A 20,488-nucleotide genomic window follows, 5' to 3' on the forward strand; every position below is an offset into this window, starting at 1 on the left:
ACTCCTTGCTGGACCCGATCCTCCTGGTGAGCATTTCTCCGCTCAGGGTCATAGACTGCAGACTGGGCAACACTTTTCTCAAATGTTCCTGGGCAAGGTACGACTGCCAGGGAGGGGATGGATTCCTCACTCCCCATGCTGGGCCGGTTGTGGGCACTGGAATTCACTTCCAAGATTCACTGCTGGCTGGCCTCAGCTGGTGCGAGTGTCGAAAAATTTTTCCCATCATCTTCAGTAAACATTGCAACCTCTGTGCATGCGTGAAGAAAGTTTCCTCTCCCCCAACCCCCTTGCTGTCGCCACAACAAAGGAACATGCATAAATGAGATGAATAAAAATACAGTAATATTTTTTTAAAAAAAAGAATGGGCATCTGATGGACTTAGAAGATCCTCTTGTTTCCTTTCTGCATTAGATGATGGAAATGAGTGAAACAATAGCAGCAGCAGGTCAAAGGCTTCTAACAGGATAAGATAAAAAAAAAAAAACCTGGTGTACAAATACACTGACTGGAATATCCAAGGGGTTTCCCTTTCAGTTTATCACAGAAATGAATCCACATCCCATTCGCACACTGAACCACTTATAGTGCCCAGTTCTATGCACAACCTGGGATTTCTCCCCTGCCTGCTCTGGCAGCTTCCTGGAATCTTCTCCATCACCTTTGCTTGCCCCACCTGGGGCTGATAACACCTGGTTGAATGACTTCTTTGTCTTCTGAAGAACCTCCAGGCTCTCATGGTTGCCTTGCTTGCCAGGGTGGGAGCAAGCAAGAGGGTGTGAGTACATGTGTAGCATTCAGTCCAGGGGGATGGGGCCAAGTTAATATGTTCTTGATGATCCAGGATCATAATTATGAGCACTAATTTCTATACTTGACTAGAAAGGAGCAACTGTTTTTGCTTTCTCCCAAGCTATTTGTCTTGGTTGCCAAAGTCTGCTTTTAAAGAGTGTTTGTAAAATCAAATATTACTCCAGTTGGTTGGGAATAATTTCATATCATTAGCTTCAATTCAAACAGAGATTCCTACCTTTCTTTCTTCTGCATACATTTTTCTTTAATAATTCCTGACTATTCACTACAGGAAGAAACTCTTTTCCATAACTGCTACTATGCACTGAGGTCAGTTTTCTAATGTTAAAAATTTTTTGAAAGCTAGATATAATCTCAGATAAAATATCACCATCTTTTAGCTCTTATCTAATAAATAATTTTTTTTTTTTTGCGATACGCGGGTCTCTCACTCTTGTGGCCTCTCCCGTTGCGGAGCACAGGCTCCGGACGCGCAGGCTCAGCGGCCATGGCTCACGGGCCCAGCCGCTCTGCGGCATGTGGGATCTTCCCGGACCGGGGCACAAACCCGTGTCCCTTGCATCGGCAGGCGAACTCTCAACGACTGCGCCACCAAGGAAGCCCTAAATAAGTATTTTTAAATACGCATATGTTTAATTGAAATGTACAAACCGGTAGTAAAGCTGCTTTGGAATCTACTTCATGACTGTCTTCTATAGATGGCCTTCTACTGTTACTTTCCACTAAAAGAAAATTTAAAAAAATAAAAAAGTTATACAAGTAAAACAAATTTTTTTTAATACCAACTAACCAAACACAAAGTGTTTCGAGGCATAATATAACTTACCTAAGATAACTTATCCTCTCCCCAACACTGATGAATGTAAGAGTTATATGAGTCTCACGGGTCTCTTGACAGGATATCAAAATTATTCAATTTATTTTTGTGAAAAGGCAATATGAAATAAAAGAGTATGGGAAAAAAAGTGTCTTGCTCTTCCTCTGTTCCCAAATTTCTTGTGTATCCTTCCAAAGATATTTTGTGTTTCTATATATACCCCTGAATCTTCTTTTTTAACATAAATGCTAGTATAATATATATATCCTCAGGTTTTTTGTTGTTGGTTTTTTAAATTTAAGCTTGGAGATCTTTCAATATCAGTACACAGAGGATTTCTCTATTCTACTTTGATATTATGCTGAACTTCATACAATGGATATACAATAATTTATTTAACCAAACTCCTATTGATGGACATTTGGCCTGATTTCAATCTCTTGCTGTAACAATGTTGCAATTAATAATCTTAAACATCATTTTACAGTAATGGAAAAAAAATAGTTCATCTTTCCCCCCATTTAAGATGCCACTTTTGTCACATTTTGCTTGTTTATGCTAAACAAACTTTAGAATTAAGCCTATTTTCCAAAAAAAGTGAGGATGTTAAATTTTAAATTAATTTAGAATTTACAACCTCATGATACAATAAAGGAAAACCTCAGAAAGAACAGTGAAGAGAAATCTTAGAACGAAAGAATAAACGGTGAAAGGAAATCTTAGAACATTCCAGGTATAGAGGGCAAAAAGAGCAGATTGAGATATATTAGGGGACTCTGGGCAAAAGTTTTTCAAGATGATGAAACTGAATATTTTGAAAAAATTTATTCAAAGAGCAGAGAATCCAGTGTTGATCTAACCAAAATCATGACATAACTACACTGGTGGGACAGGGTAAAGACATCTGTGCATGCATGTGGGCTAGGGAATAGAGAGGGGTGGGGACGGCGGTAGGGAAGAGCTCAATCCTTGTCTTCTTTAAGTGGGAGGTCAATAGATACTGCCTAAAACTGAAATACGAGGATATAAAATTACAGGCATCCTAACTTTAGAAATAATATCCATGTTATCCAAAAATAGTGAGTTTTATTTCTTCCCTCCTAACCCTTCTACCATTTATTTTTCTTCCTTTTCTTCTTTGGCTAAAATGTTAAATAGAATCCTTGTCTTGTTCTCCTTCTGGGGTGTTCAATATTTCACTATGAAGTATGGTATCCGTGGCAAGTTTTTGTTAGATACCCTTTATTCAGATTAAGGACACTCCATTCTATACTTACTTTGCTAGGAGTTTTAATCATGAATGGATGTTGAATTTCATCAAATTCAGCCTTTTCTGCAGCTATTAAGATAACCATATGATTTTCTTCTTTAATTTGTTACTATCATGCCTTATATTTTTGAAAGTTAAACTAATTTGCACTCCTGGAATAAACCCAACTTGAAGAGAATAAAAGGAGAAATGATGGTGAGGGGAATAAGGAAGTACTGCTTTTCTTAAGGAACCTTATAAAGATTAAATGTGCATAACTGAAAAGTTAGATAACAATAAATTTATACGCATATAACTATGATCCCAAAAAAGCATGATATGGAAACATCTCCAGATCATTCAACTTTTTAAATGAAAAATTAAAGGTGCAGGACAACATGTATGGTATGCTACCTTTTGTGTAAAAGATGAACAAGTAAAAAAGACTACTGTCATATATGACTACATAAGCATGAAACTAGAGAAAAAACAAAAATAACAGTGGTTACACATGGGGTTGGTGTGAGACTGAGACTGATTTTCAAAGTGCTTGTGTGTGTGTGTGTGTGTGTGTGTGTGTATTTTAATTTTGAACCAAATAAATGTATTAATTATTTTTAAAGGTTAAAGCAGAAAAATAAGTTGATTAAATGACTATACAGATTAAAATACAACTGATTCATTTGTAAAAAAGTCAGCATATTTGTAAAAAGTGAGTCTTTGCCTTTCATCTTTTAAGTCTAAACAATCTGTTGAAAAATATTAGAATGTTCAGATTATGTATTATTCAAGGTTAAGAACAACAATGATGGACCAGAATCTTCATTTTCTTACTTCTGCAACATTCACTGCTCAAGCGTGTGACATACATAAAATACATTTAAAGTTTAATGATGTCCATAAAATACCTGTAAAGCTTAAATAAGTATATTTGTTAGCATAATTCATGAAGTCAAAATACTCACCTTGCTCTGAATGAAGAGGAACAGAAGTTTTGTGACACTCAGTAAATCCAGCATGAGAACTCACATGTTTCAGAGTGTTTTCAGAAGGAATATCATTCTGCATATTATACATATACACAATTTTAAAACAATTGAACTAAATTTCAAATCATTGCTCTAAGTAGTACAAGAGCCTCTGGATCTATTTAGCTCAATATGCTTTAATCTACCTGGACTCCAAGGGGTATATTACAAATTACAGTTATTTTCTTCAATGTCAATTTCAAAAACTGCCATCAAAACACCTTACTTGCTTATTGTTCATAAATCCATCTGAATGAGTTCTTTTTCATAGCAATACAAGTTCATTTAAAAAATTGGAGGAAAATAGGAAACTGTAGGGAAAATAATAAAACATTTATCAATTCACCTTAAAAAGAAAAAAACTATTTTACACTAAAATTGAAACAGCAATACTTTCTTCTTTGGAGAGTAAAAAAGTGGAGGGGAAATTTATTTTGGGGAGTTTTGGTAGCTTTCTTATTGCTTTGTATAAGCTATTTGTATAACAAAGATCTATCTGGTCATTATTTGTCAAATTTCAATTTTTTTCATATTTGTTTTATCTATGCTTTTATATTTTTAGGTACTCATCTCTTTTCATCCTTCCCTTAATATTTGTTCTAAAAGCCCTCCTGGCTTTACTGACTTAATATTTCTATTTTCTTAAGTTTGTTTATACTTTGAATTTTTATATTTAAATCCAGAATTCATCTGAGCTTATGAAGCGATATGAAACAGACGTTTCCTAATTTCTACCCAGTTGTCCAATCTGTGTGTTTACTGACAAAGCATTCCTTTTCTCATCAATTTCTAATCCAACTCTTATTAAATTTGTATTTGTAGAAGGGTTATTTTGGAGTCACCAAAATGTTTCACTAAACATTCATGTTTCAATTATACCACTTGTATAGATATTTTAGAATCTAACAACTAATTCTCCCCCATTTTCTTCTTTTTACCTATTCGTTTTTCCAGATGAACTAACGAAATTCATTAAACTAATGCAGAAGATCTGATACCTTCACCCTGTTTTTTTTTTCAGCTATACACAGGTCATACTACTATGTAACTTTAAAATATTTCCAAACCTCTACCACCGCTCAGAAACAATGAGTTTTAAAATGTTACTACCACAATAAGCTATTACTTTCATTAAATAAATTTAACTTAAACGTCTCAAGAAAATTAAGTTTTTCTACCTTTGATGTTTCACATTCTTCACATTACAGCTGATTTATTGATATATAGCCAAGCAAAAAGTGCTAACCTTTTTCCTATTGTCACAAAGCAACTCTGATTTCCTTTCTGATTTTAGTTGTTCCTTTTGGAACCAGTTCTAGCTATTTCTTGATTGTTTTACTTAAGTATTTTCCTTGATATATACTCTTTGATACAATGACACATCAATTTCATAGAACCGTCTTTGATAGAAATTCTAGTGTGGAACTGATGAGTGGGCTTCAAGGTATTTGTAAAACTCTATACTTTAAAAGAAAAAAGTTTGTATATGTGCATTTGCCTGGGAAGGTGGTCTGTAGTTTTCATTAAATTTTCAAAGGGATGTATAACCCACAAATGTTCAAGAACTCAAAACCTCTAACCGTCATGAGCTAGAGCTCATTATTCTATTATTACAGTTCTTTTCCTCTAAGTAAAGTACTCACAGTTGTTAAATTTAAAACATAGCCACCACTTTTCTTCCCACTCACAGAAACTTGTTATTTCTTCTTGTTTTTACCAGGAAGTTATTTGCTCACTTAAAAATTTTCAGCATACTCCTGTTTTAAGTTCATTTAATAGGTCCATTGTTAAAAGGTGCAATCTGTGGGGAAACCCTAACATCTACCATTTACCATTAGGAAATGTCCATTCATTATAAATTATTTCCCACCATATATCAAGTGCTTCACAACAGCAAAATGCCCTCAGAGTGTCATCAAATTCCTTCAACTGCTGTTGTGACACCTTGTTAAAGATACCTTAAAAGTTCAATGAAATATAAATTAGAGAATTAACAGCCTAAATCAGGGTAACTATAACTACTATAACTAAGGATTGAGAAAAGTAGAGGCACTAAAAAAGTATTTAGGAAGCAAAACCAGGTAGACTTGGCTGTTGACTGGAAGGGTACGATGCTGATGCTATTAACAGAGGTAGGAAATACAGGAGGAAAAGAAATATGTCTGCTGAGAAGGGAGATGACGGTGAATTTGAGGTTTTGACATGATGAGTTTAACAACTCTCAGAGTTCCAGCTAGTTAGCAGTTCTAACCTTTTACTGTGGTGTCATGTCAATTCTCTAAGTCATAATCACTCCAAAGATTTACTTTCTCCATATCCATTCCTAGCCCTCAGAATTTTCCTGGCTAAAATTGAAGTGTACAGGTTTAGAGTCAAACTTGGGGTCAAATGCCACTTAGGCACTAATGCCCCTATTACTAAGTTTTATTACTAACTGCTAAAAGGTATCAATAAATATCTCTAAAATTCTAGGATATCAAGTACTCAACTATAATATTTAAACATTTAAAAAATTACTTTCACTAATAAAAAGTGAACAAATATACTACCCAAATTATCATGTACATCTCTCTTGAACAACTAATTATACTATAAGGAAGGACTAAAATAAGAGGCATTGGGCTCTCTTACACTGACATAAATGGACTCTACAATTGAGCAATATAACATACTGGGTCCATATTTTTAATTAAAGGGTATCTGCATATAGGAGAAAGAGAGTGTGATAGAAATTTTATTAAACTTAAATAATTCCAAATTACAAAAAAACTCTATTAAAAGTTACGAAGGTCCATAAAAAACTTCATTTACTATAAAATCCACTTCAGTTAAAACCTGTTCAAGAAAAACCCCATATGGAATGTAGATATATCACGTCTACATTTTAAGAATTATAAAACCAACTCTGGTAGAGCTTTGTCAGTTCTTCTTTCTACTTATTACTTTTTCTCATTCATTTATTCTTCCCTTGTTTTTCATCATCATGTGTCAGCTAATGCTACCTAAATGCATTCAACCTATTTATTTAGTTCTCTTCTTCTCTGTAAGGCATCATATATAATGGAAAATTCAGATCGTTAGAAGTATGTCACAGAATTAAAATGGTTAGAATACATCATGCAAATTAGTCTTATGGTAAGTTTATCTTACCTACTTCCTCCATCTAAATGTATATGTATATTTTAAGTTAACTTTTTGACTCCCACAAGTACTAAAGAGACTTTACCTGATATTTACGCATCTTTGAATACTCCATAATCGTTATTTCTTACATCATTCTGACGGTCTTATTTGAGTTAAGAAATACAAACTTAAAGGCAAATATGGAAAGAAAGGGACCTCATGGAATCACTACATCTCAATTTCCATATAGTCACCAATTAAATCCAAAGTTAACAAAATCTAGTTAATAGACATTAAATTATTCACTTTCATACAATAATTCAATCAAAATATATGCTATTAAAAATACAAATGTTGGGGAATTCCTGGCGGTCCAGTGGTTAGGACTCTGTGCTTTTACTACCAAGGGCGCAGGTTCAATCCCTGGTCAGGGAACTAAGATCTTGCAAGCTGAGTGGCACGGCACCCCCCCCCTCAAAAAAAGTCGGCATTTATATTATAAAAAATGCACTTGAGTCTACCTTTTAGATGTAGGGTAATAAGTAACATGTCCTGACAGCAATTTCACAATTAACTATAGATCATATGAGAAATAATCATTTATAAAAGCTTATATCATTATCATTTCCTTGACTCTAGTTTTAGGAAAAACTTTATTTCCGTTATATTTATCACTTGATCATTTCTACAACTTAAGTTCTTAAGGGATGGAGAAGCTTAGCACTTTTCCAGGTCTTCCTAATTATCTCGATGTAGCTGTTATTACCCTTAAAGCTCAAATTAGTTATTGGTAATTTATGAAAGCAACAGTTAAAAAATAAAAATTTTCAGCCAGGAAACACACCTTTTTGCTAAGTTGTTCTGTATACTTTAAAACTCATTTAACCAACATTTACTGAACAGCTTACACTTGCACGCGATACTGTAGTTACTGGCATATTCAGCTTTTTATTGCTAGACCACAGGGTCCTTGAGAAGCAAGGTTATATTCTAATGAATTTTGGGGCCTGGGAAAGAGTTGAGTTCAATGAGTAGTCTGTGGAAACCATACAGGGAGAAGCATTTTTTAAGAGAAATATTAAATAGGTGATTTTTAACTTCAGTTAAAAAATGCAAGCTATTTGTACATTTTTTCATATTCTTCAACTGTTTCTTCTTTTTTTCAAATTATGTATAAGCTTCAAATATTTGGAACTCTCATGTTGATGATGGTTTCTGCTAACACTGTATTTTTCCTGAAAAATATGTTTAATTCTATTTTGAACTAAACTCCAAAATAGCAAAATAATCACACTGCTATAAGGATTTACTTACAGATAATATTTCTTTTATCTTGTTTGACGTTTCTTTAAACCTCTGTAAATCCATGCTATCTCTGTGTCCTTAAAAAAGAAAAAAGAAAAGATTACAACAAAAAATACTTGTTTTTTTTAGTTCTATCAAAATAATGTCATTGCCTAGTCTATTCAAACAAGTGACGTATGTTGTCTTGTGAGTAGTTTTGATGGCTCTGAAGTTTCCTGTAGCTTTCCTGATAAATACTGAAAGTAGGTATCAAAAAGCTGGAGAAGATGAGTAGTTCAAGTTTACAGTAACAGGATCCTAAAAGAATCCAACATGTGATATGAAGTAAACTGCTTGAAATTTAGAAGAGGGGGAGCAGTCATTTTTACTCTCAATAAAAAAAGCATTATATATAATTATTATACATATATACATATTACATATAAATATAGACATCAAACATATGGATATCTATATCTACATATCCATACCAGTGGCAATATATTAACAAACAGACTAAAATATGTTTTTAAAAAATAAATTGGGATAGATTTTATGTAGGAAAAGTTGTCTCTATAAACCCACAGTGAACTCACATAGCCTAGCAGTAGAGATCAGCAGGTTCAGTACCTAGATAATCCATGGGGTTGGCCCTAATGTGGAGAATTTTACATGGACATAACATTCTGTGAACCATCTCTATACATGTTCTGTGACTAGGTAAATTCCTAGGCTGGGAAGGCTCATATAAGTGTTAAAGACAAGGTTGGGAAGCCACCTGAAGGAAAAATTCTAACTTGAAGAGACAGAGGGCCTTCTTCAAACCTTGGAACATTCTGGTTATGTCCACGAACAACCCAAGTTGTTTTCTAAGAATTCTTTGTTAAATACTTTTATCTTTAATAATCTAAGAGGAAGGCTGTTAGAACACTATATTCTACAAATATTTGGGGCTTAGCTAGCTCTACAAAGCATTCCCTCTTCATCTTTTCCTTCCACGTGGCATAATGTCAACATTTAAATAACAAAACATCATCATTAAAAACAAAACAAATAAAACCTTAAACATACAAACCACAATATTAGTTCTTTCTTTCTGCCTTCATTGCCAAGCTTTTGAGTCGCCCCCCCATCACTCTCCACATTCACTCCCATTTGTACTCTATTTCACTATAATCAGGCTTCTTCCTCTATCACTTCCTTCACTAAAACAGGTTTCACCAAGGTTATTAACATGTTATCATTGCCAAAATAAATATATTTTCAGTCCTTATTTTACTTGAGGTGAGGTATAAGAATGAATCATTCCTTTCTGAAATGATCTCTGGGTATATACTCTCTGGGTATATAAATGGGTTGACCATAAATACTCATTTTCCAAGTAGAGTCTTGGCTTTCCCTATTATCCTAATGTAAATATCAGTAACATACCCTTTCACTCTCAAAAGCGTACTGGCTTGGATGAAAAACTATATGGTCAGCCTATTTATAAAACACTGTTCTTTTCCAGTTACTTCTAGCCTCCCCTATACCTTTGTCTTGCAACACTTACACATCACTCAAATTCTTTCAACAAAAGTTGATCAAATTCAAGAGACTATGCTTAAATTCAAAAGACAGAGTCCAGGGCTTCCCTGGTGGCACAATGGTTGAGAGTCCACCTGCCGATGCAGGGGACACGGGTTCGTGCCCCGGTCCGGGAAGATCCCACATGCCGCAAAGTAGCTGGGCCCGTGAGCCATGGCCGCTGAGCCTGCGCATCCGGAGCCTGTGCTCCGCAACGGGAGAGGCCACAACAGTGAGAGGCCCGCATATTGGAGGAAAAAAAAAAAAAAAAAAAAAAAAGTCCAAATGAGTTTTCCATACAATTGTTATTATAGTAAGTTGCACCAAAGAGGTATGTGCTAATATAACTAGTATAGCCCAATTCAACCTACTTCCCCAACTTCTGACTCCTTAAAAAATTTTTAGAACTATACTCTATGAAAAGGTAATCCACTTGTCACACAAGTACATGATTTTATTAATTAGCAATTTATTTTTATTTCTAAGGTGATAATTATAATTAAAAAATAAATAATATTGATATACAAATATCAGTTTGCCAAACTTACCTACGAATGCTCCAAATTCTACATTATCTCCTTCTGCAGCTTTAGAACAAACAGTTTCTTGATCTTTGGTTATAGTTTCCAAGTGGCTTTTGCAACTTGGCTGGGATGGTGTACTAACAAAAAATTTGGTTGGTGGAGATGATAGATGTGGTATGCTATTAGACGAACTGCCTGATTTTTGATTTTTACTAAACATTTTTAAGGTTTCTACTCCATGTTGTCTCTGTCGCAGTTCTGGAGGAGAGACAGCACTTGGGAATAAGGCACCACAAGAGGAACCAGCCTCTGGAAAATTGAATTCTTTTCTCTGGGGTATTACAGGTAAATCCTGACCTGATATGTTAAATTGGGAATCTTTTTCATCTTTCATAAAAATATTACAAAGAAAAGGATTATTACTTTCAAGACCACCTTGAGGAAGAGAGGAGCTAAGTGTATTTACAACACTGTGCTTTTTCCATACAGAAGGTCTTACAGGACCATCATCAATAAGGTTTTGAGCCAAATGTTTGGAAATGCTCAATTCTCGTGTGATTTCATTGTGAACTTTGCTAGCTTCTGAAGCTTTCTGGGCAGTGAGTGTTTTTAATGTATCTACAGTCAGGGCCGAAAGATCTTGCAAATGGCCAATTTGAGAATCTAATGATTGTAATGATCTTTTGATATAGTTGACGCGATCTCCAACTTCTTTAATCTGAATGGACATCTGCTCCACTCTGTAAGGGAAACACAGGAGTTTTACAAATGTTAAAAATTAATGGTTTCGAAATATCCGCCTGCCAATGCAGGGAACATGGGTTCGATCCCTGGTCAGGTAACTAAGATCCCACGTGCTGTGGGGCAACTAAGCCCGCGTGCTGCAACTACTGAGCCCACAAGCTCTGGAGCCCACACACCATGACTAGAGAGCCCACGCACCATAACAACTGAGCCCACACACTCTTGAGTCCGCACACCTCAACTAAGACCCAACGTGGCCAAAAATAAATAAATAAATAAATATTAAAAAAAAAAGGATCAAGTGCTAATCCTATTATAATAAAAATATAAGATTTTAAAACACACTTTTGTACCATAGGCTATTTATTCCCCCATCAGAGTAACACAAAACTGTGTATTCAGCTACATACACATAAACTACTATTACCATTATTGTACCTACACAAATACCATATACTTTTAGAACGTAGCAAAACTAATGGAAAGAAACATGTTTTAAAATAATTAAGACAGTTTAACTTTTCTCCACCAACTCTTTTCTGCCCTCTGTAACAAAGGTCAAAAAACAGTTAAGAGACTGACTGACTGACTTACATGAAGTCTTAGAAGTAAAGAACTGAACTGTCTCACAATATATTATGTAAAACCATTACTAAACTTACTTGTTTGACAAGCATAAATTGAACAATGACCATGTGTAAGAGACATAACTAAGAGAACCCACTCTGACATAAAATCAGTTATAATTAAAGAGTTTCTGAACCTTTCAAAAGTGACACGAATTCTCTCTTCACTCCCAGAATGGAATTTGTCATCTTTTTCATTAAAATACATCTCAACACACTGCTCTTCAAAATCATGAAGTTTCTTTTGATCTTCTTCTGTTAAAAAAAGTTCTAAGGAGGGAAAAGAAAAAAAAAAATCAACAGAGACATCAAGATAAACTTTAGCTCATGAGTTTTATGTTATTTAGAGTTCATAAGGCTATGTAAATCATCAGCATTTTTTTTTCTTTTTACTGGTGTGTTTCTAAAGCCCTAAACAAGTATTTCTACTTCTTTCTTCACTCACAGTGTGATGTTGGAAGAATAGTTTCCAGTATTTCCTCCTTTTCGAATCTCCTTTTCCTATAAAATACCCTACCCCATCTATCTCTCACACCTCTCCTTCGCATACCCAGGTACAGGAATATAAGAACTGATTTGATAGAATAAAAAGCCACTGTAAAATTTTAGGCAGAGTTTATTATGTCTCACGTAGTATACAGAATGTACTAAAAGTGTTATTGTTTACACAGCAGTCAAAATGGTTTGTAGAACGGCAAGTGTTATGGTTTACACTAGCATTTTAACAAAACCGAACTGAGATGCCATACCAAAAAGGAAGTTTAATACTAAATTTACTTTTATAGATAAACATATTGCACTTTAAATTCTTTTATGTTTAGGCAAATTCAACAAAAGCCTTTACAATAACATTAACCAGTTAAGTCTTCTGAATAAAATTAATACTTAGCTTTCAGGGACTTCCCTGGTGGCACAATGGTTAAGAATCTGTCTGCCAACGCAGGGGACACAGGTTCGAGCCCTGGTCTGGGAAGATCCCACATGCCGCGGAGCAACTAAGCCCGTGCGCCACAACTACTGGGCCTGCACTCTAGAGGCCGCATGCCGAGAGCCTGTGCTCCACAACAAGAGAAGCCACCACAATGAGAAGCCCGCGCACCGCAACGAAGAGTAGCCCCACTTCACCGCAACTAGAGAAAGCCTGCGTGCAGCAACGAAGACCCAACGCAGCCAAAGATAAATAAATAAATAAATAAATGTATTTTAAAAAAATACTTAGCTTTCAGTGTGATACTGATAAGTGATAAAATAAAAACATTTGCCTTAATATATTTTACTTACTTGGTCCATCCGAAGTCTTGTCTTTTTTTCTTCTTTTACATATGCAGCAAAACAGAGAAACTATATGGCTGAGAATGATAAGTGGTGGAGGCAGAACTGGTTTCTCATGATAAGCCATAATAAAATGATAACGTTGGTACTTCCATACAATATTGGAAATTGCCTTCACTTGTAAATACACATTGCTTGAATAACAAAGAATAAAAATAAACAAACTTAGCTAATCACATTTTAAAATTTTAAATACTAAAATTTTATTGTAATTCTACTCTAAACAAGGATTCAAAGGAGTACTCCACCATAAACAAGACTAAAAGGTAAATGCGAAACCGGAAAAAAACACATGCAACAGTATAAGGCAAAGTTTGATACTGCTGAGGGTCTTAATTATAAACTCCCAGAAAAATAGGCAGAAAATATGATTTTAAGCTTTTTAAATTACATATAAATGACAAAAACAGAAGAAAATATTCAATCTGAGTAGTAACAAAATAAGTGCAAATAAAAACAAGACTCTTATGTACTGTCAAATTAGCAACCATTAAAAAGATAATACCTACTGTTAGCAGAGATTTGGAGACACAAGGCCTATTTTGACTTAAATAGAAGAAGTCTGAAATATACATATATTGAATAGTTCTGCTTTTAGGAAAACACTCTAAGGAAATACATAAGGATTAATAAAAAATTTAACCACAATGTGGTTTTGGGGAACAAAAAATTATAAACAATCGAATGGAGCAATATAACATATTGGCTTAAAAATTACAGTCTATATCATGGAATACGAGGTAGTCATTAAAAAACTGGAGAGGGATATTTATTAATGTAGGATAATATTCATGTTTTGCTTAGTTAAAAACAGTATACAAAATATAAGAAAATTATTTTTAAAAAGAAAAAGTGGTTCATATATATAAAAAGGATGTATACCAAAATACTAAGAATGGGATTACTGAAGAATTTTCTATTTGCCTTTCTGTTTTGTATACTGCATGTGTATTCCCTGGCCACCTTGTAATAAATACAAAATAAAGATTAAATTTATAAAAGAACTGTATGTTGAAAGATAGAGTCTCAAATTTAGAATTAATTTGATTTTGAAAATGCATGCTTTCTTATTTGTAATTTTCAAAAGTAATTTTTAGTAGTTTAAGCCTCAATAAAATCTTTATATACTTTAAATTTTGTATAGTCCCTTCAAAAAGAGAACTATATATTAAATGATCTCATTACAATAAGCAACCAAATAAAATTCTTACTTGAAAAATGCAATAAGAAGATTGACCATAATGATATACTGTACAAAGAGGTAGACTGCTTGAAGAAATGGAGTCAACCATGTCCCAGGACCACAGATTTCAGTGATAGTGGAATCCTTTGCACAAACTTGAGAAAGAAAAAAAAAAAAATTAAAACAGTAATTTACCAGTTACTGCTTCTAGTCAATATTTGTGTACGTTTGTTTGAAGGAAGTTTTGATTATGTACATATCTGTTTCACAGATTCTAGCAAAAGCTTCTGGGCAGGCAGCCATACGAACACCAACTTAACAGTATTCCAAAAAAGAAGAATTTTGTGAAGGATGTGGGTACTATTCTACGACTCTACTCCATACAAGGAAGTATATATTTCTGTATTATGTCTACCCTCCAAGGTAGGGTTTAGCCAGAGGAGCATTAAGAAGAATAAAACTCCCAGATTCAGCCACACATTTCTATAAGAAAAATAACTGAACCAGAAAAGAGTATGATAAACTCATAGTAAATCTACAAACATAATGATTACTGACTTTAGCTTATTATGCCACAAAGGAGGGTTGAAGGAATGGTTAAAGTGCCTCTTAAATATACAATGATTAGATTTGAATTCCTTGCATTTCATTGCCTCCATCTGGAATGTTTCTGAAGCCATAACACAGCTGAATTAAGGAAGGGAAGAGCTTTAATACCCACCAGAGTTACGAGGAATAAAGTAAAATAAATTCAAGTAGGGCAAGGATTTGAATTAAATAGTCTTGAATTAGTGACAAGTTTTATACAAATATTTATAATACACTTAGCACCTGGTGTTTTGTAAGCATTTAAAAAATATACATCATTGAAATTCTCATCATGGCTGTATCATTCCTTTCACATAAAATGGTTTTACGGGCAAACTGATGCATAAGGTCCTTTCACTCCTAAAAAAATTTTTTTTTTTTTTTTTTGCGGTACGCGGGCCTCTCACTGTTGTGGCCTCTCCGGTAGCAGAGCACAGGATCCGGAAGCGCAGGCTCAGCGGCCATGGCTCACGGGCGCAGCCGCTCTGCGGCATGTGGGATCTTCCCGGACCAGGGCACGAACCCGTGTCCCCTGCATCAGCAGGCGGACTCTCAACCACTGCGCCACCAGGGAAGCCCCTAAAAAATTTTATGAATCTATTTCCACTCTATTCAGATTAGTTTGATGAAGCAAATACCCAAGAAAGAGAATGCAGGAGAGTAAAAAACTATATCCAATGCTGTATAACTAAACTAGAGCCACATAAGAAAAAGCAGACAATAAAAACCTGGAAATGACACTAAACAGGAAGCCATTAAACACAAAATTTTACCAGGCTGGTAAAAACCTCACTGTTTTAACCAACATCTCATAACAACTGATGACTACTATGTGACCATCCCCTGATCTAATCACCTATAAATAGGTGGGTAAGGAACAACACAGAATGGGGGTGATGGAGGAGTAAAGTAAGATGGGTGAGAGAGAGCAAGAGAGAACATGAGCAAACTAACAAAATAAAGATTCTATAACTCAATGTGAAGGTCAGAAGAACATCCTTGAAAGTTGGCAGTATCAACTATGTCCACAAGTTATCTAGCCTTTTTAACTAAAACAACAGAATAGCTTTATGAAGAGAATGTATTCAGAGTTGAATTTTACAATTCAAGAATATACAATCCGGGCTTCCCTGGTGGCGCAGTGGTTGAGAGTCCGCCTGCCGATGCAGGGGTCACGGGTTTGTGCCCCAGTCCGGGAAGATCCCACATGCCTCAGAGCAGGTGGGCCCATGAGCCATGGCCACTGAGCCTGCGTGTCCAGAGCCTGTGCTCTGCAACGGGAGAGGCCACAACAGTGAGAGGCCCGCATACCGCAAAAAAAAAAAAAAAAAAAAAAGAGTATATACAATCCAGCTAATCAGTGTAATTCCATTACCCTTGCCCTGGACAGGTAGACTGAAGCCAATCTGAGCTAATGAGATTAAAAAATAGGTTCAATAGAAGGCATCTGGGAAAGGGACTTTTTCCCCTGAAGAGAACCAATGGAAAACAGTGTCTCTTTCCTCCTGTTGCTTGTGACAGAGTCTTACAATTGTAAAGGAAAACCTGTATGAATCAGACACTTATTACAGAGGACTGGGATGAAAAAGAATGTGTCCTTAGCATGAATTAACCAGTCCCAAAGACCACAGACCACTCTACCTCTGAACTTTCTGTTATGTGAGCTAATGTATGTCCTTACTGTGTAAGCCAGTTTAGGCCAGATTCCATTATTTGCAGCTAAAAAAAATTCTGAAATACTTTTTTTTCAATTAATTTTTGTTATGTTTCTTCTGGGATTAACTAATGTATCATGGGAGGACTTAGGCTAGTTAACAGTTTGATTTGTGAAAATTTGTAATATTACTATAATGCAATTTTGACTTTGAAATATGAAATAACCAAAAGATATATCTGTACACATAAATCCTTACCATCAATTTCATATGCATAAACTTCACCAAAAATCATCCAGTATGGATGAAAAACTATGTCTTTAGCAAGAGTCCAAGATGGTGCTTCGCGAGGATAAAGTATTGCCTTTCTGGGAACACCAAAACTAAGTAATACAAGAGCCATAATCACTACAATGTAGAACATATTGGCCACCTGTTAAAAAATGAACACTGTTAAAATACATGGGAATTTAAACACAAAGACAATTCTTCATCTTAAAAAACAGTTTCTAATGTTCCAACAGATAACTTGAATCTTTGAGTTTCTTTTTATTCCTAGCCATTAGCATTCAAGAAACCTCATCACTACATAAAACTTAACATCCAGGAAATTATGTAAAAACTGATCTGAACATCAGGTAAGTCATAGGCATCTTCTACATAATGAACCATATCACAGGCTCAAACTGGAGTCTGCCTATCTCATGTCCATGAAGATTTTAAAGAAGTAAAGACATAAGGGGCAGATTCAGGGAACCAATTTCCATGAGAGTTCTTTCCTAAAACTGTTCTGTTCTTATACAGGAGGTGCAGACTATCTTTTCTACCTTCCTTTGATAGTATCTTTTGCCCACTTCACAAAAGAAAGGCATTATTCTCACCCATCGTGAACCCTACCATGGTGCCTTGTCTCCTGGGCTGTGAAAACCTCCTAGGAGGTAAATAAAACAACAAACTGAATTATCAGTATGGGTGTTGAAAAAATTAGTGATACCCGTATCTGGTTAACAAATTCTTTTGCAAGTCACGTAGTTTGCAATTCTTTAATTTCAACAAAATTGAAAAAGAGCCTAACTGAACTATCACATAATAAATCATTAAAAAACAATTTTTATTACTAAATCACAATGTGAATTTTGACATCATTACTCAGGAACTCAAAGAATTAAGTGAAATGCTATAATGAAACTTCAATTTCTATCCACTTATTTATGTGTACAAGTGTTCAGCACTTACATCTAAGAAAGTGAATGTAGTGTCACTCTGGTAATATGTAATAATATTCATCCACAAATAATAATCTAAGGGGAAAATCCCATGGAGATCAAGAGACTACATTTACAATAAATCTGTACTTTAATCTACTATGAACTAACAATAATTGCAGTAATAAATCTATCTAAAAGAAATTACTAAGACATTTTCATATGTTTTGAACAAGTATATAGTGAGAGTAGAAATGGAAGGCAGGACTGTGAAAAGTAAAGAGGACAGTAAGTCTACACTAGATGGAGAAATTATAAAATATTTATTTATAAATAATCATTTAGTCTTGATCCTTTACCTTTAAAATTGTTAGATCTGCCAATAAATTTTTTTAAAATTAAGTTAGAGTTGAGTCCCTGTGACTTACAATAAAAAAATCCCATACACCGCCCAAGATTCAGTTTTTTTCTTTGTAAAATGGTTAAATAATGCCTTATTTGACCACTTAAGAGAACTACTAAAAGAATATATGTTTTCAATAAACAAAATCTTGGGATAAAAGATTTTTAAAGGCAAATAATTCATCAAAACATTACTTGCGGCATTTGCTGTAATTTGGAATCCAATTAAATAAAGAAAAAGTCCAACTCAAAAGTTCAAATCAAAACCCAAACCTGAAATATTCTAAATTTATTCAAGGTCTGTTGGCTGATGATTCAGAGTTCTCTGGATTTCATACCTTTCGCATAAAGCCTATTTGACAATCTTCCTTATATTTGATCTAAATTTAACTAATTAAAATATCTGAATATTCCATTTCTTATATCTAAAATGAGGGTTCCTAGCTTGAATGTATAGGTATATGGAGTGAGTAGGACGAGTTCAGCATTTACCATGTAATTTTCATCAGTCTGATCTCTATTAAAGATGTCAAATGTGAAGATTTCTTCTACTTTAATCTTTCATATCTTTATGAAAGATATGAAGCTGTTTTCTCTGATTAGAAATTCCCTGCTCAGGAAAAATTCCTACCTATTTTCTAAACTTTTTTCAAATACCATGTTCCTTGTGAAAGCTTTGTCTTCACAAAACAGCTTATCATATCTTTCTCTATCTGCTCACATGCTTGTCTTATATACTAGACTGTGAATTCCATGAGGATCTGGACCACGTCTTATTCATCTTTGTAGTCTCAGCTTAGTATAATGCATAACATAACAGATACCCAATGATTAAAAAATGTTAGGTTACTCTAGGAATCTACTACATACTATAAAATCATCTCCTTTATTCATTAAAGCTATACTTTAATGAAGGATTTCTTATACTTTGCAGCATCTACTTTAAGCAGATAATTAGAACATTAACCATCTGAGAGTAATGAAGGAGGTAGAAAGGGAAGATGGCACTAGGAGAAAAGAGATAATGATATGATAAATAAATGGTTGACAAGGGGAAAGACATAATCCTGGTGGAGGGTGGTTCTAAAGAAGATCAAAGGTAAAGAAGAAAATGAAATATATATTTCAGCTCCCTATAATTGGGATGGGAGAACCGGTGGGAGTGTTGGGAGTACATTAGAGGTAAGATTCAGATGGAAATCCAGACAGCTCCACTCTCTCTTGGCTTCCTTACTTTTCCCATCTCCATCTGTTATTAAGATTGTTCACTTTTATACTTCCTGCACCTTCCATTTACTGTATATCACCATTAAATTAACCCAATAACACTAAGTCACTAAATAATCTGGTAGACAATGAGAGCTAGAGTGGTTTTTTGCCCTAAAACTTTAGGCTAAAACCAGTTCCTCCCCCAAAACCTTAACTCCCCTAACTTTTCCTGGAAATATCACTACTTCATGAAAGAATGCAAAATGGATAATAAGTACTTCTTTGATGTGACAAATAATAAACCAGTAATTCTTAACTGGGGAGAGTAGGATACACTCTCCTAGAGGGAAAATGTGTAGTGCGGAAAATCAAGTATAATAATGAAACTCTGTATTCAAAAAATGTAAAAATTTTGTCTTCATGATGCAAAGCAATGCTGATAATCCTGTGAGCTAGTGGGGTTACTTAAAAGATAAATTTAATCTAGAAGACCAATTTTAAAAAGAACTGAGAAACAGCATACACATAATGAGCCCATTTCGATAAAACTATTATATACATTTATTCGTGTGAAGTTTGACACAAATAAACACACGTATTCATATATATGTCTTGAAGGATGGAAAGGTATACATCAAACTGTTAATATTGGATGTCTCTGGAGGGTAGTTTGTCTGCACTTGCTAAAATTTTCTACAATGAATAGTAATTTTAGAATAAGGAAAGAAAAGTTACGTTCACAAAAGCAACAGAAGCATAATAGAGTTTGCCTTTTTCAACTTAAAACCGGAAGTAATTTATGGCAGGAGTAGGCCCAAATTTATGGCAGGAGTAGGCCCAGTACATTTTAGATTTTTTCAGCTCAGTGCATAAAATACTGCACATTAAACCTGACATCTGTATTTTAAAAACAAAACCTGCCAGTTGGTTAAGCCTATGGGAAAGAGCAAAATATTGGGCATATTATATCAGGAAAAGATTAGATGTTCTGGATATAAATTTTAAAAACAGTCTGGGTCAGTAAAGATAGGAGGAAAGAGATACCTAAAGATATAAACCACTGACGGTATTTGTTTAGTTAGCATTATCTTGCAAAGTGCATTAATAAGGGACAAGATTAGTGTGGTGGGTTGGAACTG

The 20,488-nt window shown here is 34.5% G+C and overlaps 1 protein-coding gene across 1 annotated transcript in view; it reads right to left on the minus strand.

Moving 5' to 3' along the window:
• The window catches only part of TRPM7 (transient receptor potential cation channel subfamily M member 7), a 121,518-nt gene that overhangs the window by 20,607 nt on the left and 80,423 nt on the right, over positions 1-20,488 (minus strand). Inside the window, exons 22-29 of the mRNA XM_079914322.1 lie at positions 16,792-16,966; positions 14,319-14,445; positions 13,057-13,241; positions 11,913-12,045; positions 10,430-11,145; positions 8,346-8,413; positions 3,846-3,942; positions 1,466-1,536 (exon numbers count right to left, since the gene is read on the minus strand). Coding sequence (XP_079770448.1) covers positions 1,466-1,536; positions 3,846-3,942; positions 8,346-8,413; positions 10,430-11,145; positions 11,913-12,045; positions 13,057-13,241; positions 14,319-14,445; positions 16,792-16,966 — 1,572 coding nt within the window. The remainder of the gene's footprint in view (positions 1-1,465; positions 1,537-3,845; positions 3,943-8,345; positions 8,414-10,429; positions 11,146-11,912; positions 12,046-13,056; positions 13,242-14,318; positions 14,446-16,791; positions 16,967-20,488) is intronic.

This window comes from Stenella coeruleoalba (genome assembly GCF_951394435.1).
Source record: "Stenella coeruleoalba genome assembly, chromosome: 2".
Lineage (NCBI taxonomy): Eukaryota > Metazoa > Chordata > Mammalia > Artiodactyla > Delphinidae > Stenella > Stenella coeruleoalba.